Source organism: Rhinopithecus bieti, unplaced genomic scaffold (genome assembly GCF_001698545.2).
Source record: "Rhinopithecus bieti isolate Rb0 unplaced genomic scaffold, ASM169854v2 scaffold_55189, whole genome shotgun sequence".
NCBI classification, from domain to species: Eukaryota; Metazoa; Chordata; class Mammalia; order Primates; family Cercopithecidae; genus Rhinopithecus; species Rhinopithecus bieti.
Genome location: NW_016821812.1, coordinates 565,298 through 593,097, shown reverse-complemented (window position 1 = coordinate 593,097; position 27,800 = coordinate 565,298). Strand labels below are relative to the sequence as shown.

Sequence of the window (27,800 nt, the reverse complement as noted above, 5' to 3'; positions counted from 1 at the left end):
TTCTCCTGGAGCGTATTAAGGTAGAGTTGCTCTTGAGAAGTCAGTGGTTTCCTTTTGCGACTAAGTGGGAAAGACACAGTCCTTCATACCTAACCCCTCACAGCAAATGGGGAAGACATTCAGGGTAGAATAACTGCTCTATCCCTGGAAAATTGAAGTTAAACTATAGAGATGACAAGAATTTCTTTAAAAGTCCCTGGGCTGGATACAGTGGCTCAAGAATCACTCGAGGCCAGGAATTTGAGACCAGCCTGGGAAATATATAGCAAGACCCTGTCTCTGCCAAAGAAAACAAAATAAAATTAGCTGGTCTTGGTAGCACATGCTTGTAGCCCTAGCTACTCAGGAGGCTGAGGTGGGAGGATTGCTTGAGCCCAGGAGGTTGAGGCTGCAGTGAGTAATGATTCAATGATTGCACCACTGCTCTCCAAAAAAAAAAAAGTTACTTTGGCAAAATAGCAGAAGATAAAGACATAAACATTTTACGCTTTGGTTCAGGGCTCAGTTCCACCCAGACCACTCCCCACTGCCCATGTGACTAATTGACTAATGGAAGACATTGGCAAACTCCAGCATTTGTGGCACACAAGGGCAGCTGCTATCAGACCTCAGGCAGACCTGCAGACAGTGATTTCTTTGACACTTTCAACCTCTCTTTTTGTTGCTTTCTTCTTCTCCTGATGCTCCAACCCTGCCTTTCCTATTCCTTCAGGCTGGTCTCTGACCAAATTCCACCTAAGTGTTGAGTCCCTGCCTTTCTGAAAATCCTTTGAGCTCCCAAATTATCTCTTCTTCCAAGGGTAGGGGCAGGAAATGGGTGTCCAGAAAGAGCCAGAAGCACCAGCAGGTCGTCCTCCCCTCCCTCCATTCACCCGCCTTCAGGAAGGGGCAAAGTGGGACACTCTCAGCCCATGGCCCCGAGTGTTGCAATAGCTGCTTTGCTTGAATTTCAACAGCCACATGCCCCTTATTCGTTCCATTCCCCAGCACAAATTCCCAAAGTAGCTGGCCTCCGCCAGGAGGAGAGCTGAGAGGCTCACAGAACGTAAAAATTCCCGCTGGCCTTAGTTATCCCAGAAACTTATGCGTTTATTTTTTATTAAATTTATTTTGACTTTTAATTTATTTTTAAATGTTTGTGGGTACATAGTAGGTGTATATATTTATGGGCTACATGAGATATTTTGATATAGGCATACAGTGTGTAATAATCACATCAGGGTAAATGGATTGTTCATCACCTGAAGCATTTATCCTTTGTATTACAAAAAATCTAAATATACTTTCAGTTATTTTAAAATGTACAACAAATTATTTTTGACTTCAGTTACTCTGTTGTGCTATCAAGTATCAGATCTTATTCATTCTGTCTCTCCCTGTCTCTCTCTCTCTCTTTCTCTCTCTCTCTATATATCTATATATACACATATACATATTATTTTTTATTTTTTTGAGATGGAGTCTCGCTCTGTCGGCCAGGCTGGAGTGCAGTGGTGCGATCTTGGCTCACTGCAACCTCTGCCTCTCAGGTTCAAGCGATTCCCCTGCCTCAGCCTCCCAAGTAGTTGGGACTACAGCCGCGCACCACCATGTCTGGCTAATTTTTGTATTTTTAGTAGAGACAGGGTCTCACCATGGTGGCCAGGACGGTCTCGATCTCTTGACCTTGTGATCCACCCACCTTAGCCTCCCAAAGTGCTGGGATTACAGGTGTGAGCCACCGCGCCTGGCCCATTCTGTCTATATTTTTTTACCCATTAACCATTCCCTTTTCCCTCACCCCATTCATTACCCTTCCCAGCCTCTGGTAACCATCATTCTACTCTCAATCTCCATGAGTTCAATTGTTTCAATTTTTAGCTTCCACAAAGAAGTGAGAAGGTAGAAAGTTTGTCTTTCTGTGCCTGGCTTATTTCACTTAATATAATGACCTCCAGTTCCATCCACGTTGTTGCAGATGACTGGATCTCATTCTTTTTCACAACTGAATTGTGTATATGTACTGTGTTTTCTTATCCATTCATCTGTTGATGGCCACTTTGGTTGCTTGCAAACCTTAGCTGTTGTGAACAGTGCTAGAATGGATGTGGGAGAGCACATCTCTTCCATATACTGATTTTCTTTCTTTGGGGTATATATTTTACAGTGGGATTGCAAGATCATATGGTGGCTCTCTTTTAAGGTTTTTGAGGATCCAAACTGTTCTCCATCTTGGTTCTACTAATTTACATTCTCGCCAGCAGTGTACAAGGGTTCCCCTTTCCCCACATCCTCACCAGCATTTGTTATTGCCTGTCTTTTGAATAAGAGCCATTTTAACTGGGGTGAGATGATATCTTATTGTAGTTTTGATTTGCATTTATCTTATGATCAGTGATATTGAGCACCTTTTCATAGACCTGTTCGCCATTTTATGTCTTCTTTTGAGAAATGTCTACTCAGATCTTTTGCATTGAATTTTTAAAATCAAATTATTAGATTTTTTAAATCAAATTATTAGATGTTTTACTGTTAAGTTGTTTGAGCTTCTTATATGTTCTGCTTATTAATCTCTTGTCGGATGGATAGTTTACAAACATTTTCTCTCATTCTGTGGGTTGTCTCTTCACTTTGTTGATTGTTTCCTTTGCTGTGCAGATGCGTTTTAACTTGGTGTAATCCCATTTGTCCATTTGTGCTTTGGTTGCCTGTGGTTTGGGGTATTACTCAAGGAGTCTTTGCCCAGACCAATGTCCTGAAGAGTTTCCCCAGTGTTTTCTTTTAGTAGTTTCGAAGTTTGATATCTCAGATTTAAGTCATTAATCCATTTTGATGTGATTGCTGTACACAGCAAGAGATAGAAGTCTACTTTCATTGTTCTGCATATAGATACCCGGTTTTCCCAGCACCATTTATTAAAGAGACTGTCCTTTCCTCAATATATGTTCTTGGCACCATTGAATTTCTGCATTTTAAAAAAGAATTTGGCTGGCACACCTGTAATCCCAGGACTGTCAGAAGCCAAGGTGGAATGATTACATGAGCCCAGGGGTTTGAGATCAGCCTGGGCAACATAGCAAGACACTATCTCTACAAAAAATTTAAAAATTAGCTAGCCATGGTGACGTGTACCTGTGGTCCCAGCTACCACATGCAGGTTGAGGTGGGATGATTGCTTGAACCTAGGAGGTCAAGGCTGCAATGAGCTGTGATTGTGCCATTGCACTCCAGCCTGGGTGATAGAGTGAGACTCTTTCTAAAAAACATCAATCAATAGGAACTTATTTAAGCCAAAACAGGGACCCTGAATTCGAGAATTACAGGGGCTAGGCATATAACTTAATGAGCGAAGCAAGCTAGTTAAAAAAAAAAAAAAGTTTTCATTGAAACAAGCAGTCCTAAATTTTTATTTTACCAGTTTTGATAAAGATCAAAATAGGTCTTCATCAAAAATTAAAGACAAGAAAGATTTCAATTTCCATTCAATCTAATAAGAAAAAATGTTAAAGTAAGCACAAAGTAATGAGGCAACTGACAAGGACTCAGAAATTAGGAGACAAAAGGGAGGGGCAGGAGAGTGTTCATCTCCCTAGGAGTTAGTTCTGCAGATGGTGCAAATGGCAGGGCTGGTGTCTAGCCCCGAGGATTATCACTATCCTTTATGGCATTTATTTGGGATGCTCCAATGTCCATTCTGAGTGGCTTACCTTCTGTACCAGTTGTTCAATTTTTTTTTCTTTTTTTTTAGATGGAGTCTTGCTTTGTTGCCCAGGCTGGAGTGCGGTGACACAATCTTGACTAACTGCAACCTCCGCCTCTTGGGTTCAAGCAATTCTCCTGCCTCAGCCTCCCGAGTAGCTGGGACTACAGGCGTGTGCCACCACGCCCAGCTAATATTTTATGTTTTTAGTAGAGACGGGGTTTCACTATGTTAGCCAGGATGGTCTCGATCTCCTGACCTCGTGATCCACCTGCCTTGGCCTCCAAAAGTGCTGGAATTACAGGCGCAGTTGCTCAATATTTTACATGTCCCGTCAATCAGGTGGTAAGGAGAGGGTGGTAATGCCAGATCTTCTCATTGTTCAAGATAAGGCAGAAATCTAGATCTTTCTAGAAAAGCACATGATTTTTTTAATGTTGGCAACACATTTTTAAAATTTTGAGGGCCGGGTGTGGTGGCTCACGCCTGTAATCCCCCAGCACTTTGGAGGCCAAGGCAGGTGGATCACCCAGGGCCAGGAGTTCAAGACCAGCCTGGCCAACATGGCAAGACCCTGTCTCTACTAAAAATACAAAAATTAGCTGGGCGTGGTGGCAGGCGCCTGTAATCCCAGCTACTTGGGAGGCTGAGGCAGGAGAATCGCTTGAACCCAGGAGGCGGAGGTTGCAGTGAGCCGAGATTGTGCCACTGCACTCTAGCCTGGGCAACAAGAGTGAAACTCCGTCTCAAAAAAAAACAAAAAAACAAAAAAACACCATGTTGGCCAAAAAACCTGCAACGTAAGGCCAGATTTGGCCTGTGGATTCCAATGCTGTGACTTCTGCCCTAATGGGTGTATTGTATGAAGTGTATTTAGGTAAGAAAGCCTTCTAGATTTTTCCAAAAGAGAAATGGACTCAACCATGCAGTCGATCACTTTTGAAATGTTGCTGCTTTCTAAACGAGCACTTCTCAACAGCAACAGTATTAACATTTGAGGCCAGGTAAGTCTTTGTGTGGGACTACCTTGTGCCTTGAAAAATGGTTAGCAGCATTTCCGGCCTCTGTCTACAAGACGCCAGGAGCAACTGCCCACCCCAGTCTGACAACTCAAAATGTCTCCAGACATTGTCAAATGTCTCCTGGGAGGCAAAAATCATGTGTGGTTGAAAACCATGGCTCTAGAGAAAAAGAGAACCTTAGAAAATGTGAGTTTATTCATTATAATATAATAGATGTTATGGGAGCTATGTTGTAGAATGATAAATGGATGTTGATTAGGCCTGATTTATCAACTCGTTTATTAGTAAGAATTTACTGAGCACTTACTTTGTCCCGAACAATGAGCTTGGCTATGAAAGAAAAACAACAGAAATATAGGCTATAGTTCCAGCTTTCAATTTGTAGGATTTTGTTTGTTTGTTTGCTTTTGAGATGAGGTTTTGCTCTTGTCCACCCAGGCTGGAGTGCAATGGCATGATTTTGGCTCACTGCAAACTCCACCTCCTGGATTCAAGTGATTCTCCTGCCTCAGCCTCTCAAGTAGCTGGGATTACAGGTGTGCACCACCACACCTGGCTAATTTTTGTATTTTTTAGTAGAGACGGGGTTTTGCCATGTTGGCCAGGCTGATCTTGAAGTCCTGACCTCAGGTGATCCACCCACCTCAGCCTCCCAAAGTGCTGGGATTACAGGTGTGAGCCACTGTGCCCAGCCCAATTTGTAGTTTTTTAAATTGAAATACTACCAATGACTACAACATAAAGAAAAATCAGTCACATAACCTCGTTGTTCACTCAAGGCAAATTATCCGTATCATTCACTTTGTGACCATGAACAGGCTGCTCATGATCTCTGAGCCTCAGTTCCTCTTCTATAAGATGGAGCCAACCAGTGCTTATTTTGCGGGGCTGCCGTGAGAGTGTGCTGAGCTAAAGAATGCAAAAGTGCTCAGCGGGGTATTTGGCCCCTAGTGGGGTCAGGAGAGGTGGATTTCCTTTCTTTTTTTCCCTCAGTTTCATTTTTTGAAAAACTGAAAAACTTTCCCCGTCAGTGTCTCATTTGGTTAGGGTGACAGGCTGAAACTTGTTCAGACCCTTCAAGTTCAAGATCACGTACTTCTCTCCCCCCACCTCCCTACAACATCCTTCCTGGTGGGATAGTTGCTTTATAAAACATCCTTCAGTAACTCCGTTCTGTGCGCAGGACTATCCCTTTCTCCTCCACCCCTTTGGCCGGGCAGCTCTAGGTCTCCAGCCCTGGCTCTCAACATAGTGAAATCAACCATCAAGAGAGGAGAGGTGCCAGGGTCAGGCAGTGCACTGGCCAACTGAGGTCTTAGAATCAATGCTGCAGACCCACCTGGTGTTCTGGTGTTTCCAGAGCTTTTTTTTTTTTTTTTAATAAAGGGCCTCCCTCTGTCACCCAGGCTGAAGTGTGGTAGCACGATCATAGCTCACTGCAGCCTCGGCCTCCTGGACTCAAGTGATCCTCCCATGCCTCAGTCTCCTGAGTAGCTGGGACTACAGGTACATGCCACCAGCTAATTTTTTATTTTATTTTTATTTTTTGTAGAGATGGGTTTTAATTATGTTGCTCAAACTGGTCTCCAGAGCCTTTGAGGGGCATTTGGAACCCTCTTGGCCTACGAGCTGGGCTTCTGAGGACCATGACCAGTGTTCAAATGTTAACACCCTCACAGTGCACCACTTAGAACTCCCCAGGTAATCTGTACTTTCCACACCCTGTTTCCCCTGGTACTTTCCCTCTGCCTGGAAGGCCCTTCCCACCCCTCAGCTCCTTTAGCATCCATCCTTAAAATAACTCAAATATCATCACCCTGTGACATTCCCCTTCCCCACTTCCGTTTCAGGTAAAACGAGAGACTTCCTCTTCTTAGTTCCCTGAATCTCTAGTCATTGTTCCTCAAACTTCATCAATGCACTGGTCACACATTTCACTATCCCCAAGGCAAAGTCCTCATTCCATAGCATAAATTATGTAACACTTGGAATCTTTTTTTTTCTTGAAAAGAAATACTTAATAGGGATGTATGAACAGAAGCCATGTCTGTCTTGAATGGTGGTGAGACAAGATGGTATATCCCCACGCCATTAACCCTGAGACCCAGGGCTTGAATACCATATGGAAAGGGTGAGTCAGAAGAGATGTGCAGAATGATTGAAGTATGATCATGTCAAGTCAAACTTGGAATCTTAAGAAAACTAAATATCCCCCTGCCCTTTTGTTGACATGAATCCACCTAACAGATACTTTTCCTTTACCCTAAAGATAGACATCATGTCTAGGCATAGGAGCTCACACCTCAAGCCTCATTCCTTGTAATCCCAACACTTTGAGAGGCCAAGTAGGGAGGATCTCTTGAGGCCAGGAGTTCAAGACTAGCCTGGGCATCATAGTGAGATCCCATCTCTATAAAATTAAAAAAAAAAAAAAAAAAAAAAGCTGGCTGTGGTGGCATGTGCTTGTAGTTCCAGCTACTTGGGATGCTCAGGCAGGAGGCTCACTTGAGCCCGGCAGGTTGAGGCTGCAGTGAGCCAAGATCTTGCCACTGCACACCAGCCTGGGCAACAGAGGGAGACCCCAACTCAAAAAGAAAAAAAAAGAAAAAAAAAAAGCTAGACATCAGCTTAGTCCTAGTCAACGTTTGACTAATCTTGATTCAGTCAAAATGGAAAGAAATCTGAGTACAGGTTCCAGACTCTGTCCTGTTGTGCCCTTTTTTTTTTTTTTTGAGACGGAGTCTCGCTCTGTCACCCAGGCTGGAGTGCAGTGGCCAGATCTCAGTTCACTGCAAGCTCCGCCTCCCGGGTTCACGCCATTCTCCTGCCTCAGCCTCCCGAGTAGCTGGGACTACAGGCGCCACCACCTCGCCCGGCTAGTTTTTTGTATGGTTAGTAGAGATGGGGTTTCACCGTGTTAGCCAGGGTGGTCTCGATCTCCTGACCTCGTGATCCGCCCGTCTCGGCCTCCCAAAGTGCTGGGATTACAGGCTTGAGCCACCGCGCCCGGCCTGTTGTGCCCTTAAGATGAACTCGCAGTGAATGTGAGCACTCTGCTTGTGGAAGGCCTCATTTTTTGATTAGTCCTAGAAAGAGTGGATTCTTGTGGAACAGCAGTGGCCCTGCCCATCAGGAACGGGTTCCCAGGTGTTCCGCTTGTGCCTCTGGAAGGGCTCAGGCTTGTTTTCATGCTTTACTGTTGCCCCATGAAATTCTTGAGTTTTGAACATGTGGCCCCACACTTTCATTTCTTACTGAGCCCCAAAAATTCATTATGTAGCCAGTCCTGCTTCCCATCAATGGTTATAGGTTTCAGCTGCCTTTCAGGGAATGTGAAAGTAAATTCTCACATAATGAATTTTTGTCCTATACCCACACATCCCATGGAGGAAAATGTAGGGCAGGATCTTACTTTGTCTCACCTACAAACTATGTGCATCTGCGGTAGATGCTTAACTCTTCTGAGCCTCTTTGTTCTCAGCTGTAAAATGGTCTGATAATATCGATTCTGTCTCAGGAGGTCGTTGTAAGGATCAAGTGAGGCAATGTCAGTGAAAACATGCATGTGGCGAATGGTGAAACTCTCACAGAAATGCCACGCATTCTTTCCTTAGGTGGGCAGGTCAGGGAGACACCAAAGGGAGGATTCCAAGAGGCCTCTGAGGAGTCTGAGCTGACCTCATCACTACTCTGCTGCTCCTCAAATCAGTCTCACAGTGCAGCCCGAGCCATTTACAAAATCAAAGCTATGCTCATGTCACTGCCCTGCTTAAAACCCTTCAGTGGGCCCTCTGTGCCCTTAGGGATGGGGCGGGGGTCTTGTAACCCTGACTGTGGACCCTGAAATGTAAGTCTCTCTTAGATTAAAAGAGGCTCCAAATTTTGAAAATGCCCTGAATAAATGGTATATAAAAGCAAAACAAAGTTGGTGTCTTTTTAAAAGAGACATTTCTCCCTAAAGCAAATGGATGGTCTAAGGGCATTGTTCAACTTGCCTTCAAGACCCAAGAGACTGAGTACCTTGACGGAGGCAACCAGGTCCTCTCCCAGGACCTAGAACAATCCCTGGCATGGAGTGGGTATGAAAGAGACGTTAAAGACTAGACTTGGAGGCCGGGCGCGGTGGCTCAAGCCTGTAATCCCAGCACTTTGGGAGGCCGAGACGGGCGGATCACGAGGTCAGGAGATCGAGACCATCCTGGCTAACACGGTGAAGCCCCGTCTCTACTAAGAAAAAAATACAAAAAACTAGCCGGGCGAGGTGGCGGGCGCTTGTAGTCCCAGCTACTTGGGAGGCTGAGGCAGGAGAATGGCGTAAACCTGGGAGGCGGAGCTTGCAGTGAGCTGAGATCCAGCCACTGCACTCCAGCCTGGGCAACAGAGCAAGACTCCGTCTCAAAAAAAAAAAAAAAAAAAAAAAGACTAGACTTGGAGGCAAGCAGAGCTGGAGATCATATCTTCCCCTGCCACCTCTTAGGGCTGTGACATGGAACAAGTCACCCAGCCTCATTTTTCCTCATGATTATGGTGAGGATTAAATAAGGCAAGTGCATGGAAGTGCCCACGACAGTGCCTAACACAGGGTAGGAAGCTGTTGTGTGGCAGGTGCTAGTCAATGAATTGTAGGATCTAGAGCTCAGTGTATCAGTATCAATGATCTTACTAAAACAGTTTGTACTTATGGAACCCTTTTATTGTGTAATGAATCAACATTTTATCCACTAACAATACACAAATGAACTATAATGTGGTCAAGATTAGTATTGTTAAGTTTCTGTGATGACTATATTTGAAACCTCTAAAAGTAATTCAATTTCATGTTCTGATTTGGGTTGCTCTGCCATTTTTGCACCTCTTACTTATAGATGGTTTTCTAAGGAATGTTTAAAACTGAGAACACTGTGGATCACCTCAATTAAAAAATGGAAACTCCCTTTTCAACTTACCCTTCTACACCCCAATTCAGTTCCCTAGAAGGTTTCATGTCCTTTGTTTTATAGGGCTGTTTTGTAGTTTGTTTTGTTTTCTGGAAAGATAATTCCTAGATGAAATGTGGGGGTACTGCTTTGTGTTTAAATACAACCACTTGGGGTTCTCTTCTAGAGGATACCCAGGGATCTCAGGGTAAGGCATTTCTTCCCATAATCCCTTCCAGTGGCCCCATTTAGCCATTTTGAGGACATAGACCCATTAAGCTGTGTAAAGTCATTGACACCCTATGTAGGAACATGTAGACACCATTTTGTATACATTGTTTTTCCCAGAGGGTTTATGGACCCCGGGAGGTCCTCCCATGGTATCCTTAAGGATGAGCCTTCTAAACCAGATGGATGGTCTTAAAAATAAAAGGAAAGGATGAGTGGTCTCAGGATAAGACTTCCTACCCTTAGATATTAATTGCTAGTAAAAGCTTACTGTATGCTCCTGCTCCTCCACCTTCCTGATGGACTTGCATTGTAACAGGGAGAAATTTGGCCCAACCAAAGGGACTCAAATTATACTGGTGGAATTTGAATATCGGGCCCTAGCAACTAGTATGCAGTAGGGAAATTTGGGGCCAGGGGAAAACTGTTAGTTATTATTTATTTATTTGTGGTATGTTTACTTTTTTGGAATTTTTGTACACAATTATGACCCAGTACCAAGTAACTCCCCAGCCCTTATATCTAGATTTAATAGCTGGAATCCTAAACAAAGTTTATAAACCAAGATTGTAAACATATGAATAGAGATGAACCAAAGGTTAACACCCTGCTGTTTTACAGGATGAAGAATCATATTATATCAGTGAATTGGGAGCCTGTTTGACTGTCTCGGATCCAGGTTAGTAATTACAGAATGCCCGTTCTACCGGCCATGACGCTGTTTCTGGTTAGCTCACCTTTCATCCTATTGAATCTGCTCATGTTTGATGCTGCTTTTTTTTTTTTTTTTTTGAGATAGAGTCTTGCTCTGTTTCTCAGGCTGGAGTGTAGTGGCACAATCTTGGCTCACTACAACCTCTGCCTCCTGGGTTCAAGCCATTATCCTGTCTCAGCCTCCTAAGTAGCTGGGATTACAGATGTGTGCCACCACACCCAGGTAATTTTTGTATTTTTAGTAGAGATGGGATTTCACCACATTGCCGAGACTGGTCTCGAACTCCTGACCTCAGGCGATTCGCCCACCTCGGTCCCACACAGTGCTGGGATTACAGGTGTGAGCCACTGCACCCGGCCAATGCTGCTTTTAAGGAACAGACTAGGAAAGCAGCTGGCAATGTGATTTTGGGGGACTTTACTATGCCTCTGTGTGCTGTAATTTGCCCATCTGCTCGTAAATGAGGCTGAAATAGTATGACGTCAGAGATCATGATCGGCAACGATAAAGAGTTTAGTGGCTTTTTGACAGATCTGCTGTTGATAGTGCAGCTGATTCTATACTCTGGGAATCATACATTCACTCTACTAAAATGTAGTTAGTGCCTGCTAGGTGCTGAGCCCTGTATTAGGCATTGTGGATCCATAATATTTCAGACTAATAGATCTTACCCTCATGGAGTTTACATTCTAGAAGAGGAAGAGGGCAACAACACATTAAATGATAATACAGTAACCCCCCCACCTTATTCACGGTTTTACCTTTCATGGTTTGTGCAAAAACAGGTGAGTACAGTACAGTTAGAGTTTCTGAGAGAGAGAGATCACACGCACATCACTTTTGTTATAGTGTGACAATTTTTCTATGTTATCATTAGTCATTGTTTTTAATATCTTACTGTGACCAATTTATACATTAAACTTCATCACAGGTATATATGTATATGCAGGAAAAAACATAGTATATCTAGAGTTCAGTACTATCCACAGCTTCAGACATACACTAGTACACTGGGGTTCTTGGAATGTATCCCCAAGGATAAGGGGATTCCTGTCCTCTGTTAAGTAGTGATAATTTCTTTTCTTTTCTTTTTTTTTTTTTTTTTTTTGAGACAGTCTCACTCTGTTGCCCAGGCTGGAGTGCAGTGGCTTTGTCTTGGCTCACTGCAATCTCTGCCTCCCAGGTTCAAGCGATTCTCCTGCTTCAGGCTCCTCAGTAGCTGGGATTACAGGCACCTGTCACCACACCTGGCTAATTTTTGTATTTTTAGTAGAGACAGGGTTTCTCCGCGTTGGCCAGACTGGTTTTGAGCACCTGACCTCAGGTGATCCATGCAGCTCAGCCTCCCAAAGTGCTGGGATTACAGGCGTGAGCCCCTGCACCCGGCGCAGTAGTGATAAATTCTATGAACAAACACAAGCAGGAGGAGTGGAGAAGAATTGAAAGCTATTTTAGGTGGGTCTATCCCTTATACCTTAGGGAAGCCCCCGGGGGAGAAAGGCCCTTTGAAGAGGTGAAGTTTGAGCAGAGAGATTCACCTCTTTGGGGATATCTGGGCCTAGGGAAGCTCTTTCCAGATGGCCAGAAGAACAGATGCACAGGCCCTAAGGGGTGAGCTGGCTAGTGTGTTCAAGGACCTGCAGGGTGCCAGTGTGCCCGGAGAGAGAACAAGCGGCAGATGAGGTCAAGGGACAGACAGCCAGGCCAGAGCATGTAGGGCCAGTGGGCAAGGCAAGGGTCAGGACTTTGGACTTTAAAAGTGTGAAAGGGTACCACCAGGGGGTCTAGGGGAGAGAGGAAAATGATACCTCAGATTTACATTTATAGAAGTTCACTTTGGTTGCTGTATGGATAATGACGCTAGTGGGGTAAATTCAGAGAACTCCTACAGTGTTCACTTCCAGAGAACAAAGCTCCCGCTCACACAAGATGTCTCTCAGAGGCCTCAAATGTTTCCCTGCAAAGTTAAATAACCTTTATTTGTTTGTATCCCCCTGTGCCAGGTACCGTACTAAGAGTTTTCATGCCTGTTTTCTCCTTTTCAAAGCTCTATCCTTTGACTAGCTTAAACATTATTTTACCAGTTAAGGAATTTATGCCAAAGACACTTGCCAAGAAATGAAAATGTGGAGTAATATCTACCTAAAATATCAGCTACATTGTATTGATATGTTCAGCGAGATTTACCAATGATTGTTTGTTAAATGTAAGTAAGGTAGCATAGTTGACAACTCATTTTCATATATGTTAATTCACTTAGACCTGTCTCATTTAGGATAGAGAATAAATATTGTGAGTGCTAACATCAGTTAGCTAATGTTATCACTAGGTATGGACCAGATTTTAGCCAGCAATAGAGTAGCAATCTCTTAAGAGGCAAGGGAGGCTGGGTGCAGGGGTTCACACCTGTAATACTAGCACTTTGGGAGGCGGAGGTGGGCAGATCACCTGAGGTCAGGGTTCAAGACCAGCCTGGCCAACATGGTGAAATCCCGTCTCTACTAGAAATACAAAAAAAATTAGCCAGGCGTGATGGCGAACGCCTGTAATCCCAGCTACTTGGGAGTTTGAGGCAGGAGAATTGCTTGAACCTAGGAGGCAGAGGTTGCAGTGAGCCAAGATTGCACCACTGCACTCCAGCCTGGGCAACAGAGTGAGACTCCGTCTCAAAAAAAAAAAACAAAAAAAAAGGCAGGGGAAGGGAAAGACTGATCAAAAATTAATTTAGAGCTGAGGGAGTGCGAAAATCAATTCTAAGTCCTGATCCTAATGGCTGAGCAGGAGCTTAAGGAGTCACAGTAATGATGATTTTCATGTTAGTAGGGGTATTAAGAATAGTAATCAGTTGTAATCACAGTAGTGACAGTTGTAATGTTAGTGGGGATGGTAGTAGCAGACTATCCCAGGATATAACACATGATACGGTCGTGTACACAGAGAATTCAGTATGTTCTCTAGGGCATTTGTCTAGGGCATGAATGCCACCTTATTAATTCATCCTGGGACTATTCCTTACTGTAACTACTAAGCGGACCAGACAGTTGAGTCCTCTGACCAGTGAAATTTCTACCATTCAGGAAGCTATAGTGTAGTCAGAAGGGTGCTTAGTAAGCATGGAATTAGAGAAAATGGAGTTCATTGTATGATTAATTATTTTTCTTTTATTATTATTTATTTATTTATTTTTGAGACAGAGTCTCGCTCCATTGTCCAGGCTGGAGTGCAGTGGCACGATCTCACCTTACTGCAACCTCCACCTTTCGGGTTCAAGCGATTCTCCTGCCTCAGCCTCCCTGAGTAGCTGGGATTACATGCACCCACTTCCACGCCTGGCTAATTTTTGTATTTTTAGTAGAGACAGTGTTTCACCATGTTGGCCAGGCTGTTTTCAAACTCCAGACCTCAAATGATCTGCCCAGCTCACCCTCCCAAAATGCTGGGATTACAGGCATGAACCACCATGCCCAGCCTTATTTATTTATTTATTTATTTTAGAGACAGTCTTGCTCTGTGTCCCAGGCTGGAGTGCAGTGGCAGGATCATAGGTCACTGCAATCTTGAACTCCTGGGCTTAAATGATCCTCCCACCTCAGCCTCCCAAGTACTTGGGACCACAGGCACGTACCACCATGCCTGACCTCAATGATTAAAATGTTTAACTTCATCTGCCTTGAAGTCTCCAATTCCTTGAGCAGGGTATACCTGTCATAAGACAGGGCCAGTCCTTGGGCAGGTTTCTCTACCCAGACGGCACTCAGATGGGAAGAGATGGGCCTCTCCCTTCTCTCTGTTTCTGTGGATGGATGCAACAACTCCTCCTAATGAGTTCTTTTTTTTTTTTTTTTTTGAGATGGAGTTTCACTCTTGTTGCCCAGGCTGGAGTGCGATGGCACAATCTCGGCTCACCACAACCTTCACCTCCCGGGTTCAAGCGATTCTCCTGCCTCAGCCTCCCAAGTGGCTGGGATTACAGGCATGTGCCACCACGCCTGTCTAATTTTGTAGTCTTAGTAGAGACGGGGTTTCTCCATGTTGGTCAGGCTGGTCTTGAACTCCCGACCTTAGGTGATCCGCCCGCCTCGGCCTCCCAAAGTGCTGGGATTACAGGCAAAAGCCACTGTGCCCGACCCTTAATGAGTTCTTGACCCTGCTCGTCTAATACGTTCAGCCTGGCGATAGGCAAGTGCTCCGTTTGCTGACTGCGTGTCCCTTCACTGATTCATTAAGGGTTCTGTGACTTTCTAAGTCTCAGAAAGCAATCTTCTCTTACCTCTAAAATTTTGGAGGCACCTCTCTGTAGTCCCCAAGTACTGACTAGTTCCCACCCACTCTGTCCCCAGTGATTTAAAATAACCAAAGAACACATTCTCAAAAGTTCTCATTTCAGTGTTTGCGCATTCCAGTTTATGTGAGGTGTCTCCCTTATACCCCAAACAGAGCAGCTGAAAAAGCCTCCATACAGCACCAGGGTGTTTTTTCATGGGGAGAAGGTGGCAGAACCCCCAGAGAGCCACTTGGAAGGAAGTCTATTTAGCTGCACATGGGCAGCCCGGCCACAGCTGGAGCTCAGTGGATGCCTGTCAGGACTCTTAAGAAAGCTATATGTCACCTTTTCAGAGACAATTTACCAAGGAATGAAGCATGCAGTGGTGATGTTCCAGACAGCGGTCGGGCATTCCTTCAAGTGTGTGAGTGAACAGAGCCTCCAGCTGTCAGCCCACCTGCAGCTGAAAACAACCAATGTCCAACTCCAAGCCTTTGATTTTGAAGATGACCACTTTGGAAATGGTAAGTTAAAGATGGATCAGGTCGCAGACATACACTTTAGAGTCCCCAGGGTAGATCCAAATGGTTTTCTGTCTGCAGATGTCTAAGGAGCCAGCATGTCATGAGCTTCCTGGGACAGTATGATTCCACACAGCTCACAGGGCCAGGCTCCTCTGGCCACCTCAGAATCAGGCACCTGCACCCACCCAGTCACGGCTGTCCCACAGCAGATTACATTCTCTTAGACTCTCACACATTCTCATTCATTTAAACACTCATGCGCTCAATCAAAACAGAAAATACCACCTGCGACTTCCCTTTATGTCCTGGTGGGTGTAAATTCAGATATGTTTGGAGGACACTTTAAAGATCCTCAGTATCAGTAATATCTAAAATCGAGATTTCAGAATAGTTTCTTTCCCACCTGCAGAGGGAAAAGAGCAAAATGGAGCAATTCAAGATAGAAGGAAACTCTGTTGGACCCCCTCTTCTCAATTACAAGCTGTTGGAACCCCTCATCTCAATTACAAGCTGTCGCACCCAACAGTGTTTCCTCAGAGTTGGTTTTAGTTTCCCTCTAAATTCTGCTTTGAGTTCTGACCATCACAGGCAAAGCTTGCCTGATGACTGCCCTGGAGGAAAACACATCCCTGGACAAGGGCCAGGAGCAGACCAGGGTGACTTTCCAGAAAAGCCCTCTTCTCCCTTCCAGGAACACATTGTTACAAGGATTTCTACATATGACCAGGAGAGTCATATACCAGAAAAAGCCCTCTTCTCCCTTCCAGGAAAACAGTGTTACGAGGATTTCTATGTATGACCAGGAGGGTCATGTACTTCAATTTCTAAAACATCCCTCCCATAATAACTAAAAAATGAGATAAGACATTCCCAGTTATCAAAAATAGATTTAGCTAGAAGTTTAGCCATCTTTTAAATGTCTACAATATGAATCTGATTTTGCTTTGGGTTCCATCATGAAATGGCAGATGCGTGTAGCAGAAAACTTCTCCGCATGTACTCAGTGGGAGGCATTTGGCAGAGGAAGGACTGGGTGTTGCTTGCTTTGGGTTCCCTGGTTTCTGTAGGCTTTGTCGGAGTCCCACGGTCATATGAAAATTTGCCAGTAGGGGTTGCCCCCATTTGTCATCCACTCTCAAAACTTCTAGTGTTGGAAAACTATTTCTTTCTTTTACAATCATTATGAAGGTTTGAAAAACTTCTGTAATCGTGTGATCTTAAAAAAAGGTACATACTTGCTCTTCTTCCCCTTCAGAAGCTCTGTGAAGCAGGAAGTGATCAGGTCTGGGAAACCTCTCAGGGGCAGAGGTGGGAAATAAAACCTTTCAGCAGGACGTGCCTGGCCTCCTATTAGCAGCATTCACAGGGATGCATAGAAAAGCTCTCTTGTCTTTACATTTTTTTTTTCTTAAAACCATCATTAATTGGATAGTTTTCCAAACAACAGACTTCAGAGTTCTCCTTAACTCCTCTCCCTCCAGCAGCCTCTCATACAAATAGTCACAAAGCCCTAACAATTCCACTTCTAAAATGTTCCCCTTGTTCTCCCACTGTCACCCTGTCAACTCAACGCCATCTTCCTAGTGTTTGCACTTCAAATTTCACTAAAGATGCTCAAATGCCAAGAGGCATGTCATTCTGTAAATAGGTTTTTCTAGCAGAGAGTAAGAGAAGGGGGAAAAGAGGAGCAGGTTACCATACTATATGGTGTTTAAAAGATACATGTGCAGAGGGTTATGGGAGCCCAGAGGAAGCTGTGATTGACAGCATTGCTGATGAGAGGGTGGACTAAAGAAGTCTTGACTGATGGGCGATTTTTAAACAGGGGCTTGAAGAACCAGAGAGGAATCCAGCAAGTGTCAAAGCTGAGACTTGTAAAAGATAATGGTCATCCCAAACAGTAGACTCCTGACTCCTAAAATCCCGTCCTCCCTAAAAGCCTGGAGCCTGCAAACATTGTTTTTTGTTTATTGAGTTTTAGGGTTTTTGCTGTCCTTTCCTTTTGCTGTTTATTATGCTGTTTTAGCAGCCCCAAGCTATCTGAGCAGCCCCTTTAAGAAACACAGAGTCAGGGCCAGGCGTGTTGGCTGACTCCTGTAATCCCAGCACTTTGGGAGGTCAAGGCAGGCAGATCACTTGAGGCCAGGACTTTGAGACCAGCCTGGCCAACATAGCAGAACCCCATCTCTACTAAACATACAAAAAATTAGCCCAGCATGGTGGCACATGCCTGTAATCCCAGCTACTCGGGAGGCTGAGGGATGAGAATCACTTGAAACCAGGAGGCAGAGGTTGCAGTGAGCCGAGATTGTGTCACTGCATTCTGGCCTGGGTGACACAGTGGGACTCTGTCTCAAACTATTACTACAGTGGGACAATATAGCTCCGGGAATTACTCTAAGTTGAGAGTCAAGACATAACTCTGATCACAACCCTCTAGGCCAAACTAGCATATTTTCTCAAAGCTGGATCTGCCTGGAAGCAGCATCAGAATCCCACCGGCCCCAGCTCAGACCACTGAATTATAATTTCTTGGGCATGTGTTTGGAGATCTGCAATTTAATAAGCTCCCTAATTAATTACCAGTGCTACACATGTCAGATCCACTGTGGATCTGAGAGGATCTGAGAAGGAAAGATCCATTTCCCTCTCATTTTCACCCACTGTGGTCTGAGCCCCGGCAGCTCCATCTCTCCCTCAGTCTCCTTCTCTCCAAAGCTGAGGCAGATGTGGCAGTGCCACTTCCCAGCATTTGTGGCCAGTCTGTAACACTTGTTACTCTGACTTCAATTACAGCGGATGAATGCTTCAGTGACAGAAACAGGAGAGAAATCCCTGTGGCCATGGGCCTGAGTATCACAGGACTGCTTGTCATTTTGCTAACCGCATGTCTGGTGGCCAGAAAGAGGCCCAGTAGAGGATATGAACGCATGTAAAGCCCCACTTTCTTCAAAACGTGCAAGGTTAAGGTCTTGGGAATTCCGGCCTCATATTCAGCCTGAAGTGAAAGGATTGACCTGTCTCGTTGCCTGTTGCACCCTCCTGAGTTGATTAGGAAACCTAACTTCCCACCAAAGGGCTACCCCAGCGCTAGGAAACGGCACCTTCCCCACTTCCGCCTGTTGCCTTGGGGAGGCCATGCCAGGTGTGCTTGACACCCTCTGCCACACCTGAATATACCAGTGCTGGCTTCCGGAATTAGGGGCAATAGGCAGAGACATGAGCGGGGTGCTTGTGAGAAGGGAGGAAGCAAAAACCTGGAGGGAGAATCGTGGCGAAGACATTTGCAAATTGACTGATTTTTCTTAGACATTTTCAAGAGTCCTGATTTTCAGTTTTCAAAAACATTACTTTAAAAAAAACCAATGCATTTCAAAGTTGGTTACAAAATGATTTTAAACTCCTGGATTTTACCAAAATTTGGTTTACTTAAATTATAGATGATCTTAGTATACTATTATTTTTTAAAAAAGCATATCCTACTCTATTGTAATGTATTATCCGTTTAAAAAATTAGGAAACTGCCTATTTCACTTTTTTAATTTAAAGCACATATCAAAGATCATGGCAAAAAAGGAGGAGCTCGATAAATATTAGCTCTTCCGTTCCTTCAGCTTCATGTGTTGTCTGCCTTCTTAGCTACTTTTTTCCTGGTTTGTCGGCTTTTCTTTGATGCTGTTTTATTGATGCTGTTTTATTCTTGTAAATGTGTCCATTTGGACCATTGCAGGAGAGGAGGGAGGCAGAGCAGGGAAACAATCCGGAATGGCAAGCAGGAAGAGGTAGACCTGCCTGCAGGATCACTCACTTCCCTCTTATGCAAACATTCACCAAAAGCAGTACATTCCTGATGGCAGACGGTTGATATCTGAAGGAAAAATGCTATTAAAATATGGCTTAGGATGTTATTCATGGTTTCCTATTACATTGATTGGGGTTCAGAGAAAAGGGAGAGGAATGTTCTTAATTGATTCAGAGAAAGGGGAGAGGAATGTTCTTCATTGATTCTACTGACTGGAAGTTTTCTTGTTTTCCAAATTCCAGAGGTGCCATTCATTATTTTAACATGAGTTTATGAAATTTGACAACTCTAAAACTACTGCTTATTTGGGAAATGTACTGACTCCCCAGGAGGCATTTTTGCTCTCCTTGTTTTCTTAGAAGTGGGGCTGTGGGCGAGGGAACACCGCAGCTTCAAAAGAGCGCTAAGAGCCCCTGAAGACATCCAGAGTGTCAGGAAATGTCTGTTTCCCTCTTAAAACAAGAGGTGTTGATGACAATCTGATATGAGGACCCAGGAGTTCCCCCAAGTGACTCGGGCTTAACAGCAAGAGCTTGGCTTTGGAGAGCTGCGATCTCCTTCCACCTCCTCCTTTAAACTGTCTCCTGCTCCAGGCTCCCCTGTGTCCAGTGTTAAGGGCACTTGAAAGTTCTGTAGGGCAGAGGACAAGGTGTTTATTCACCGGCCACTCACCCCTCTGCAGAATGATTAATGTAAGATTTACCTTCTAGCATGTGGAAATCCCTCCCCTCGCAGATGAAACAGAAGCAGAATTTAAAATCAAGTGTAGAGGGATATGACCATTCACTTAAATTTAATTTTCCTTCCTACCTTCTTCAGTGAGTTATTTTGGGTGATGGCCACTGCTTGGACTCCTGCTATCTATTCCCCCCACCCCAGTACCAATTATTCGTAGAATTAATTTGAATTGGCATTGTGGTAACACAAAAAGCAAAGGTTTCATTGGAATGGCCAGTAAATAAACGCTTGGATGTGTAATTTACTCACAGTCCTGCCCACTTTCCAGGTGGAGAGGAGAGGGGGCAGCGGAGATGGGCTCCTCATCTGCCTCCTCTACTAACCACACACACATCCACCCTAAGAAGCCTGTGATGAGAGGGAAAAAAAATTCTGTGAACTCCTCCGTTACTAAATCTGGAGGAAAAAAAAAAGAGTGGGTTGCTTTATCTTCTTCCTTTTCTAACCTAGGATAGTGAAAATGGCTCCCAGGAAGACTGGGAAGAGTAAAGGTAGGGACTGATGGCGGTGAACTGGGGAAGCAACCCCAGGGCCGAGGATCGCTGCAGGCTGCAGCTCATTTCCATGCCACAAAAAAGAGAATAGAATCCAAATATCTAGCCCAAAGGGAAACATCAACTGAAATCAGATGCCATGGAAAGAAAGATCGTAATTCACCTAAATGGCATCATAGGAAATGGAGTATTTGGACTGACATGCTTAAGCATAAGCAAAATGAAAACCAGCTGCATGGTCACTGTGCCAAAATACTGCAGCAAAATCAGAATAGTATGAAATTAAATTAAGAAAAGGAGTGAGGATGTATTCGTTTGCTAAGACTATCTTAGGAACATACTACAGTCTGGATGCCTTAAATAACAGAAATGTGTATTCCCACAGTTCTGGAGGCTAGAAAATCAAGGTCAAGGTGTCCACAGCATTGGTTTTTCTGAAACTTCTCTCCTTGGCTGTAGATGGCCTGTGTCTTCACGTGGTCTTCCTTCTGTACCTGTCTGTATCCATGTGTCCTCTTTGTGTAAGGATACCATTTATATTGGATAGAGGCCCACCCTATTGACCTCATTTTCACTTATTGACTTCTTGAGAGACCCTGTGTCCTAATACATGTTCTGTGCTCCTGGAAGTTAGGACTTCACCATGTAAATTTGGGGGAAGGGAGGGGAGACAATTTAGTCCATAACAGAAAGTTAGAAATGAAAATAGTAAAATACAAAGAAAACATAATTCAAGGAACAGAAAGAAATTCCTGACAATTGCTTGATGCTGAGAATCACTTAATGTGAATTCTAGATAATCAGAGTTTAAAGATAAGATGTTAAAATGAAAGAGTAGGAAAACAAGAGGAATGTCAAAGCAATACACTACATAATGTATAGAAACAGTAAGAGGCAGAATAAATAGGAAATTATATTATTTTCATAGAGAGAATGACTGAGATCATTACAGGTAATACAGATAAACCTTATGATTAAAGCATTACAGGGAAGCTACTAGATATACAAGCTACTCAGCCCATCCAACATAAGTATAATTGGTGCCTCTGACATAGAGACCTCAAAAATAGAATGACAATATATTTGAAGATTTAAGGAAATTTCCTTGAGATAAATTATTGAAGTTGGGATTAAAAGAGCATGTCCCAAAAAAGAATTGATACCAAAAGTTTAACACTGGGACATATCAGGAACAAGCTATAAAACTTCAAACATAAAGAAGTCTTTAGGACTTTATGGAAAATAAAATAAAATCACCTGTAAACAGGGAAAGTTAAAGTTGACCTCCAATTTCTTCACAACAACATTTAAAGCCAGCAAATAATTTCTACAATGATCTAAGAAAAAAAAGTATGACCCAAAAATATCAAGTATAAAGACAATAGGCAGATATTCTTTTGTTTGTTTATTTGTTTGTTTGTTTTGAGACAGTCTTGCTCTGTCGCCAGGCAGATATTCTTAACTATGAAATAATTCAAAGGATACAGCACAAGTAAAGCCCTTCTAAAAAATATTGCTTGACAATGAAATTCACTGAGAGAGGAAATGAGTCACAATATAAACAAGGAAATAAGCAGCCTTTAGGAATAGAAAAGTCACAGTAGGCCTGGCGTAGTGGCTCATACCTGTAATCCCAACTCTTTGGGAGACTGAGGCAGGAGGATTGCTTGAGCCAAGGAGTTTAAGACCAGCCTGGGCAACATAGCAAAACCCCATCTCTACAAAAAATACAAAAATTAGCTGGGCGTGGTGGTTCATGACTGTAGTCCCAAACTACTTGGAAGGCTGAGATGGGAGGATGACTCGAGCCTGGGAGGTCCAGGCTGCAGTGAGCTGCGATCGCCACTGCACTCCAGCCTGGGTGACAGAGTGAGACCCTGTCTCTAAATCAACAAATAAAATAAATGGAAAAAAAAGACTGACGCTGGTGAATAGCGGATCCATTTATATATAAAACGTACTAAACAGTTATGGGTCTGGGAATACAAACACACCTTCCCATATATGAAATGATATTTGTACATGGTTATTCATTACAACATTATTTGTAATAGCAAAAAATGAAAACAAGCCAAGGGTCCATCAGTAGGGGCCAGATTTTAAAACTGATTCATCCCACAATGGAATCCTTAAACAGCTACAAGAAGAATGAGGATGCTATGTATGTTTAAGGAAAGAGTTCCAAAATATATTATATCAAAAAAGTATAGTGCATAATAGTATATTCATTATTGTCCTATCTGCACAAAGAAACATCAGAAATATAAACAAGAACTAAGGAAAATAATTATCTAATGGAGACAGGAAGAACTAAGAAGAAGGGGCAAGGGTGGAAGTGAAACTTCTCAATGTACAGCATCTTGTATTATTTTGACTTTTTAAATCATACGAATGTGTTAAATAGCCAGAACACATTTTTTTTTTTTTTTTTTTTTTTTGAGACGGAGTCTCACTCGTCGCCCAGGCGTGGCGTGCAGTGGGGCCAATCTCGGCTCACTGCAAACTCTGCCTCCCGGGTTCACCGCGCAGGGGGCAGGCCGTCGCGCCGAGTAGCTGGGGAGCTTACAGGTGCGCTGCCTGCCACCACGCCTGGTTATTTATTTATTTATTTATTTATTTCGTATTTTTAGTAGAGACGGGGTTTCACCATGTTAGCCAGAATGGTCTCGATTTCCTGACCTCATGATCCGCCCACCTCGGCCTCCCAAAGTGCTGGGATTACAAGCGTGAGCCTGCACGCAGCCAGTCAGAAAACATTTTTAAAGATTACAGGAATGATAGTTATCAAATAGAATTGAAGTGTCATAAACCTATACAATGGATCAAGGTCAAAGATTGTTTCCTTAAGTTGAAACAGCAACCAAAACATTCTTCACACAGGGGCTTGGTGGGTGGCTGCTGGCAACATATTTTATTGTGGGCTTCTTGATGATAAAATTTAAGCTAAAACTTCAAAATTAATAGTTTTAAAACATTTTTTACTTAGGCAATTGAAATGCATAGTACAAAAATAAGTGATAAGGTTATTGTAAAATGAAATGGACAGAATAAATATTTGATTTAATTTTCCGTCTATGAGAATTTCACAGTAAAATCAGTTTACTTTGTAAAAAAAAACAAAACGAAACAAAAAAACCTAGACAATGTTAAAAACAGCAACATAACTATTCAAAATTTGGAGTTGTCTGGGCACAGTGTCTCACGCCTGAAATTTTGGGAGGCTGAGGTTGAAGGATCACTTGAGGCCAGGAGTTCAAGACCAGCCTGGGCAACATAGTAAGACCCCATCTCTCCAAAAAATTTAAAAAGTAGCTGAGTGGGGTGGCATTTGCCTGTACTACTAGTTACTTGAGAAGCTGAGGTAGGAGGATGGCTGACCTCAGGAGTCTGAGGCTCCAGTGAGCTATGATTATACCACTACACCCCCGCCTGGGCAACAGAGCAAGACCATGTCTCAAAAAAAAAAATTTTTTTTGGAGTTGAAGAGAGGGGAGATGCAAGGGAATCTGTTAGTGCTAGTCGTTCAAAACAGTATCAATAGATCATGTTTAAGCTGGAAACAAGGTTTAGCAAACACAAGTCCAATTTACTTCATAACCTCTTAATGTCTTTTATAATTGTTTAATGCATACTTCAGAATCTCTTTCTACAACTTTAAAGGGGCCCCTTATGAACCAATATTTCCCATGACAAACATTGGTGTGTGATAATTCCTTCAGTTTAAGTTTTTTTCTTCTATTAAATGCAAGTAAAATTGAAATGAACAAATGTAATAAAATAGTACTTGTATGATCCTATCTTAATAAAGTATTTCTATTTATTTTTCTAACCTATCTATCCTTGTAGTTCTAAAGAAAGATGCCTGAAATAATGTTTCTCCATGTTAGCAATGACATTTCTGGGTGGATGGCCCTGGGATAATTGGTTTTACTTTTTTGTTTGTGATTTTCTCTACTATTTTAGTTATTTATAATGAGCATAGACTATTTAAAATAGAGTGATTTTGCTTTAAGCATGCCGTGAGTTTGCACATGTACACACACACACACACACATATTCACAGAGGAACCACATGCCCAAAAAGGTTTATAGTGATTGATTCAAATAGAAGTATGTGGTGACTGGACCAGTCACTACTTTTCTTTGTGTACTCTTTTGCATTTTAGAAATGTTTAAACAATGTTAAATAATTTAATCATTTAACAAAACTGTATAGACAGTAAGAGTTGCCCTCCACTTCCCTCCCAGTCCTCCTCCCAGTTTTTGGTGTATCTTTGCACACCGGACCCACAGCACACGGGTTTGGGTTCACACGATGCTTCACGGATCTTAGGGAACTTCTGTTACAGAACACTGAGACCTACCACGTTCTTTTTCATGGCCATATTATTTTCTATTGTCCGAATACTATTTTAGTTTTTACGTATATTTAAATTGTCTCTCATAAAATGAGCAGTGCTGTAATATATCTTTGCATAGTTGTGCGAATATATCTTTGGGATAATTTCCTAGAGATGGAATTATTGGGTCAACAGTTGCGTGCTTTACCTTTTGTTTTAACTTTTTGTATTTTTTCCTACTCATTTTAATTCCTTAAAACTTGTCAAAGTTCTTTTTTTATTTAAGAAATACAGGCCAGGTATGGTGGCTGACGCCTGTAATCCCAGCACTTTGGGAAGTCAAAGACTGCGTGAGCCCAGGAGTTTGAAACCAGCCTGGGCCACATAGCAAGACCCCATCTCTAAAAAATAATTAACCCGGCATGGTGGCACACACCCCTAGTCCCAGCTACTCAGGAGGACAGGGTGGGAGGATGGCTTGAAGTCAGGAGTTCCAGGCTGCAAAAAAAGAGAAGCATATATAAGTAACAAAGTTTCACGTACTCCAAAAGGTCTTATCATGGAAAGCAACATATCTCTGTCCCCCTGCCTCCCTGCCCCAAGATACAAAATACATTTAACTAATTTTAACAATTTCTTCTGATTGCTGTCTCCATAACTCTAAAAAGTAAAAAGTTTATCATGATAGTTCCTAATTCATCCATTTTAGACTTCCTGCTATGGTATATAAAGATTTGTGGTTACACAACTATTTTTGGTTAAATCAGTAAGGTATTAAGGCATGCATTATTATAGTTTTATAAATATTGCGTGCTGTCAAGCCAAATAGTGTACTACAAGCACAGTTTCTTTCCTTTCCAAATTTTCTTTTTCCTGGAATCTCTGATTGCCACTCTGTCTTCTCTGACCTCTTCTGATCCTTTTTTTCTCGGATCTCAGGTACACTGAATTGCGTTGATGGCGATCCTTGGTTCAGGACATAATTTCAGTGTTGGTTCATACAACGACCCCACACATGTATCTTTTTAGCTATCTATGACTAAGACATGGTTCTTCATTTATTTGCCGTTTTCTCCCAGTCTCTTCATTATTCTATCAACTTTCCCCTTTTCCCGAGACCCCTCCATCTTTCCTCAGTTGAGATTTATTAGTCTCTGACTCAATCAATTACATTTAGATGAATTGAGTAAGCGCTTTCTAATGGCATAAAGAAAAAACAGTTTTGATAAGTTTGTAACCTCTCACTTTTAAGCTCTCATAAATAATTTGGTCTGTTTTCTAATATTAGCTAAAAGTAATACAATAAAACCTTAGGACTGACAAAATTGTTCTATAAAGTGGATAAAAATCACATTTCTCAAGAGATCATCTGTAATCTGGTCACTGGTCACCAAATGGTATTTGTTTTCTTTTGTTTTTTTGTTTTGTTTTGTTTTTTGAGATGGAGTTTGACTCTTGTTGTCCAGGCTGGAGTGCGATGGTGTGATCTCGGCTCACCACAACCTCTGCCTCCCGGGCTCAAGCGATTCTCCTGCCTCAGCCTCCCGAGTAGCTGGGATTACACATGTGTCACGTGCCCGGCTAATTTTGTATTCTTAGTAGAGATGGGATTTCTCCATGTTGGTCAGACTGGTCTCGAACTCCTGACCTCAGGTGATCTGCCCGCCTCGGCCTCCCAAAGCGCTGGGATTACAGGCGTGAGCCACCGCGCCCAGTTGGTCTCTTTTTTGTAAGCATATCCCACTTAGCAGGCAGTATGCCTGGAGTGACTTCTTACTCAGTTCAGGAAATGAGGATTATGATTATTGAATGTTAACTACTGAGAAAATATGGTTATTTAATCTTCTAACAGTCTTACATATTATTTGCTGACTTTATAAATTAGGAAATTGCAAAGGTAAATTACCTGTCCAAGGTCACAAAGCTAGTTAATGGTGGAGTTAAAAGTCAAGCTTTGTTTGATGCCAAAGCTCATCTTCTTTCCCCTCTAGCCTACTTTCTGGACTGCATCACCAAACCTTACCCACTGTATTGTATTTGTTTTCTCTCTTAGTGGATGAGTGCTCGTCTGACTACACAATTGTGCTTCCTGTGATTGGGGCCATCGTGGTTGGTCTCTGCCTTGTGGGTATGGGTGTCTATAAAATCCGCCTAAGGTGTCAATCATCTGGATACCAGAGAATCTAATTGTTGCCCGGGGGAAATGAAAATAATGGAATTTAGAGAATTCTTTCATCACTTCCAGGATGGATGTTGGGAAGTTCCCTTAGAGTGTGGGTCCTTCACACAATGTAAACCACCATCTTCTACTCAAACCAAGTGAGTCATGTGTGATTTAAGTTCAGGCAGCATATCAATTTCTATATACCTTTTGTTTATTTTATGAAAGATATAGTAAGCTGTTTATTTTTCTAGTTTCCTTTAGAATATTTTAACCACTCAAAGTCAACATTTGAGGTATGTTGAATTAGCATAATACATGTAAAGTAGAATAAGCCTTCAAATTATAAACCAAGGGTCAGTTGTAACTAATACTACCTGTGTTTGCATTGAAGATTTTATTTTACCCTTAATCTTAAAAGAAATGCCCTTGCTTTGTTTATCAAATGGACTTTGAGTGCTTTTACTATCTGTGTTTTATGGTTTCATGTAACATACATATTCCTGGTGTAGCACTTATCTCTCTTTTTCCACTTTACATTTTTTGTTTTTGTTTTTTGAGACGGAGTTTCACTCTTGTCACCCAGGCCGGAGTACAATGGTGCAATCTTGGCTCACGGCAACCTCTGCCTCCCAGGTTCAAGCTGCTTCAGCTTCCCGAGTAGCTGGGACTACAGACACACCCCACCACGCCTGGCTAATTTTTGTGTTTTTAGTAGAGATGGGGTTTCACCATGTTGGCCAGGCTGGTCTTGAACTCCTGACCTCAGGTGGTCCACCCACCTCAGCTCCCAAAGTGCTAGCATTATAGGCATGAGCCATCGTGCCCGGCCTTAAATTTTTTTTTTTTTTTAAATCATCAAAAAAAAAAACAAATCTCAGGTTATCTAAGGTTTTTTTTTTTTTTTTTTTTTTTTT

At 42.7% G+C, this 27,800-nt stretch overlaps 1 protein-coding gene across 3 annotated transcripts in view; it reads left to right on the top strand.

Moving 5' to 3' along the window:
• Positions 1 to 27,800, top strand: part of LAMP3 (lysosome associated membrane protein 3) — a 58,542-nt gene that overhangs the window by 12,243 nt on the left and 18,499 nt on the right. The window contains exons 4-6 of one of the 3 annotated variants that reach the window (XM_017860639.1): positions 10,467 to 10,524; positions 15,178 to 15,348; positions 26,776 to 27,484. In XM_017860639.1, coding sequence (XP_017716128.1) covers positions 10,467 to 10,524; positions 15,178 to 15,348; positions 26,776 to 26,909 — 363 coding nt within the window. In that variant the 3' untranslated portion in view covers positions 26,910 to 27,484. Of the gene's footprint in view, positions 1 to 10,466; positions 10,525 to 15,177; positions 15,349 to 18,144; positions 19,214 to 26,775; positions 27,485 to 27,800 lie in introns of those variants that run through there. The other 2 variants (XM_017860638.1, XM_017860640.1) reach the window with 2 other exon arrangements.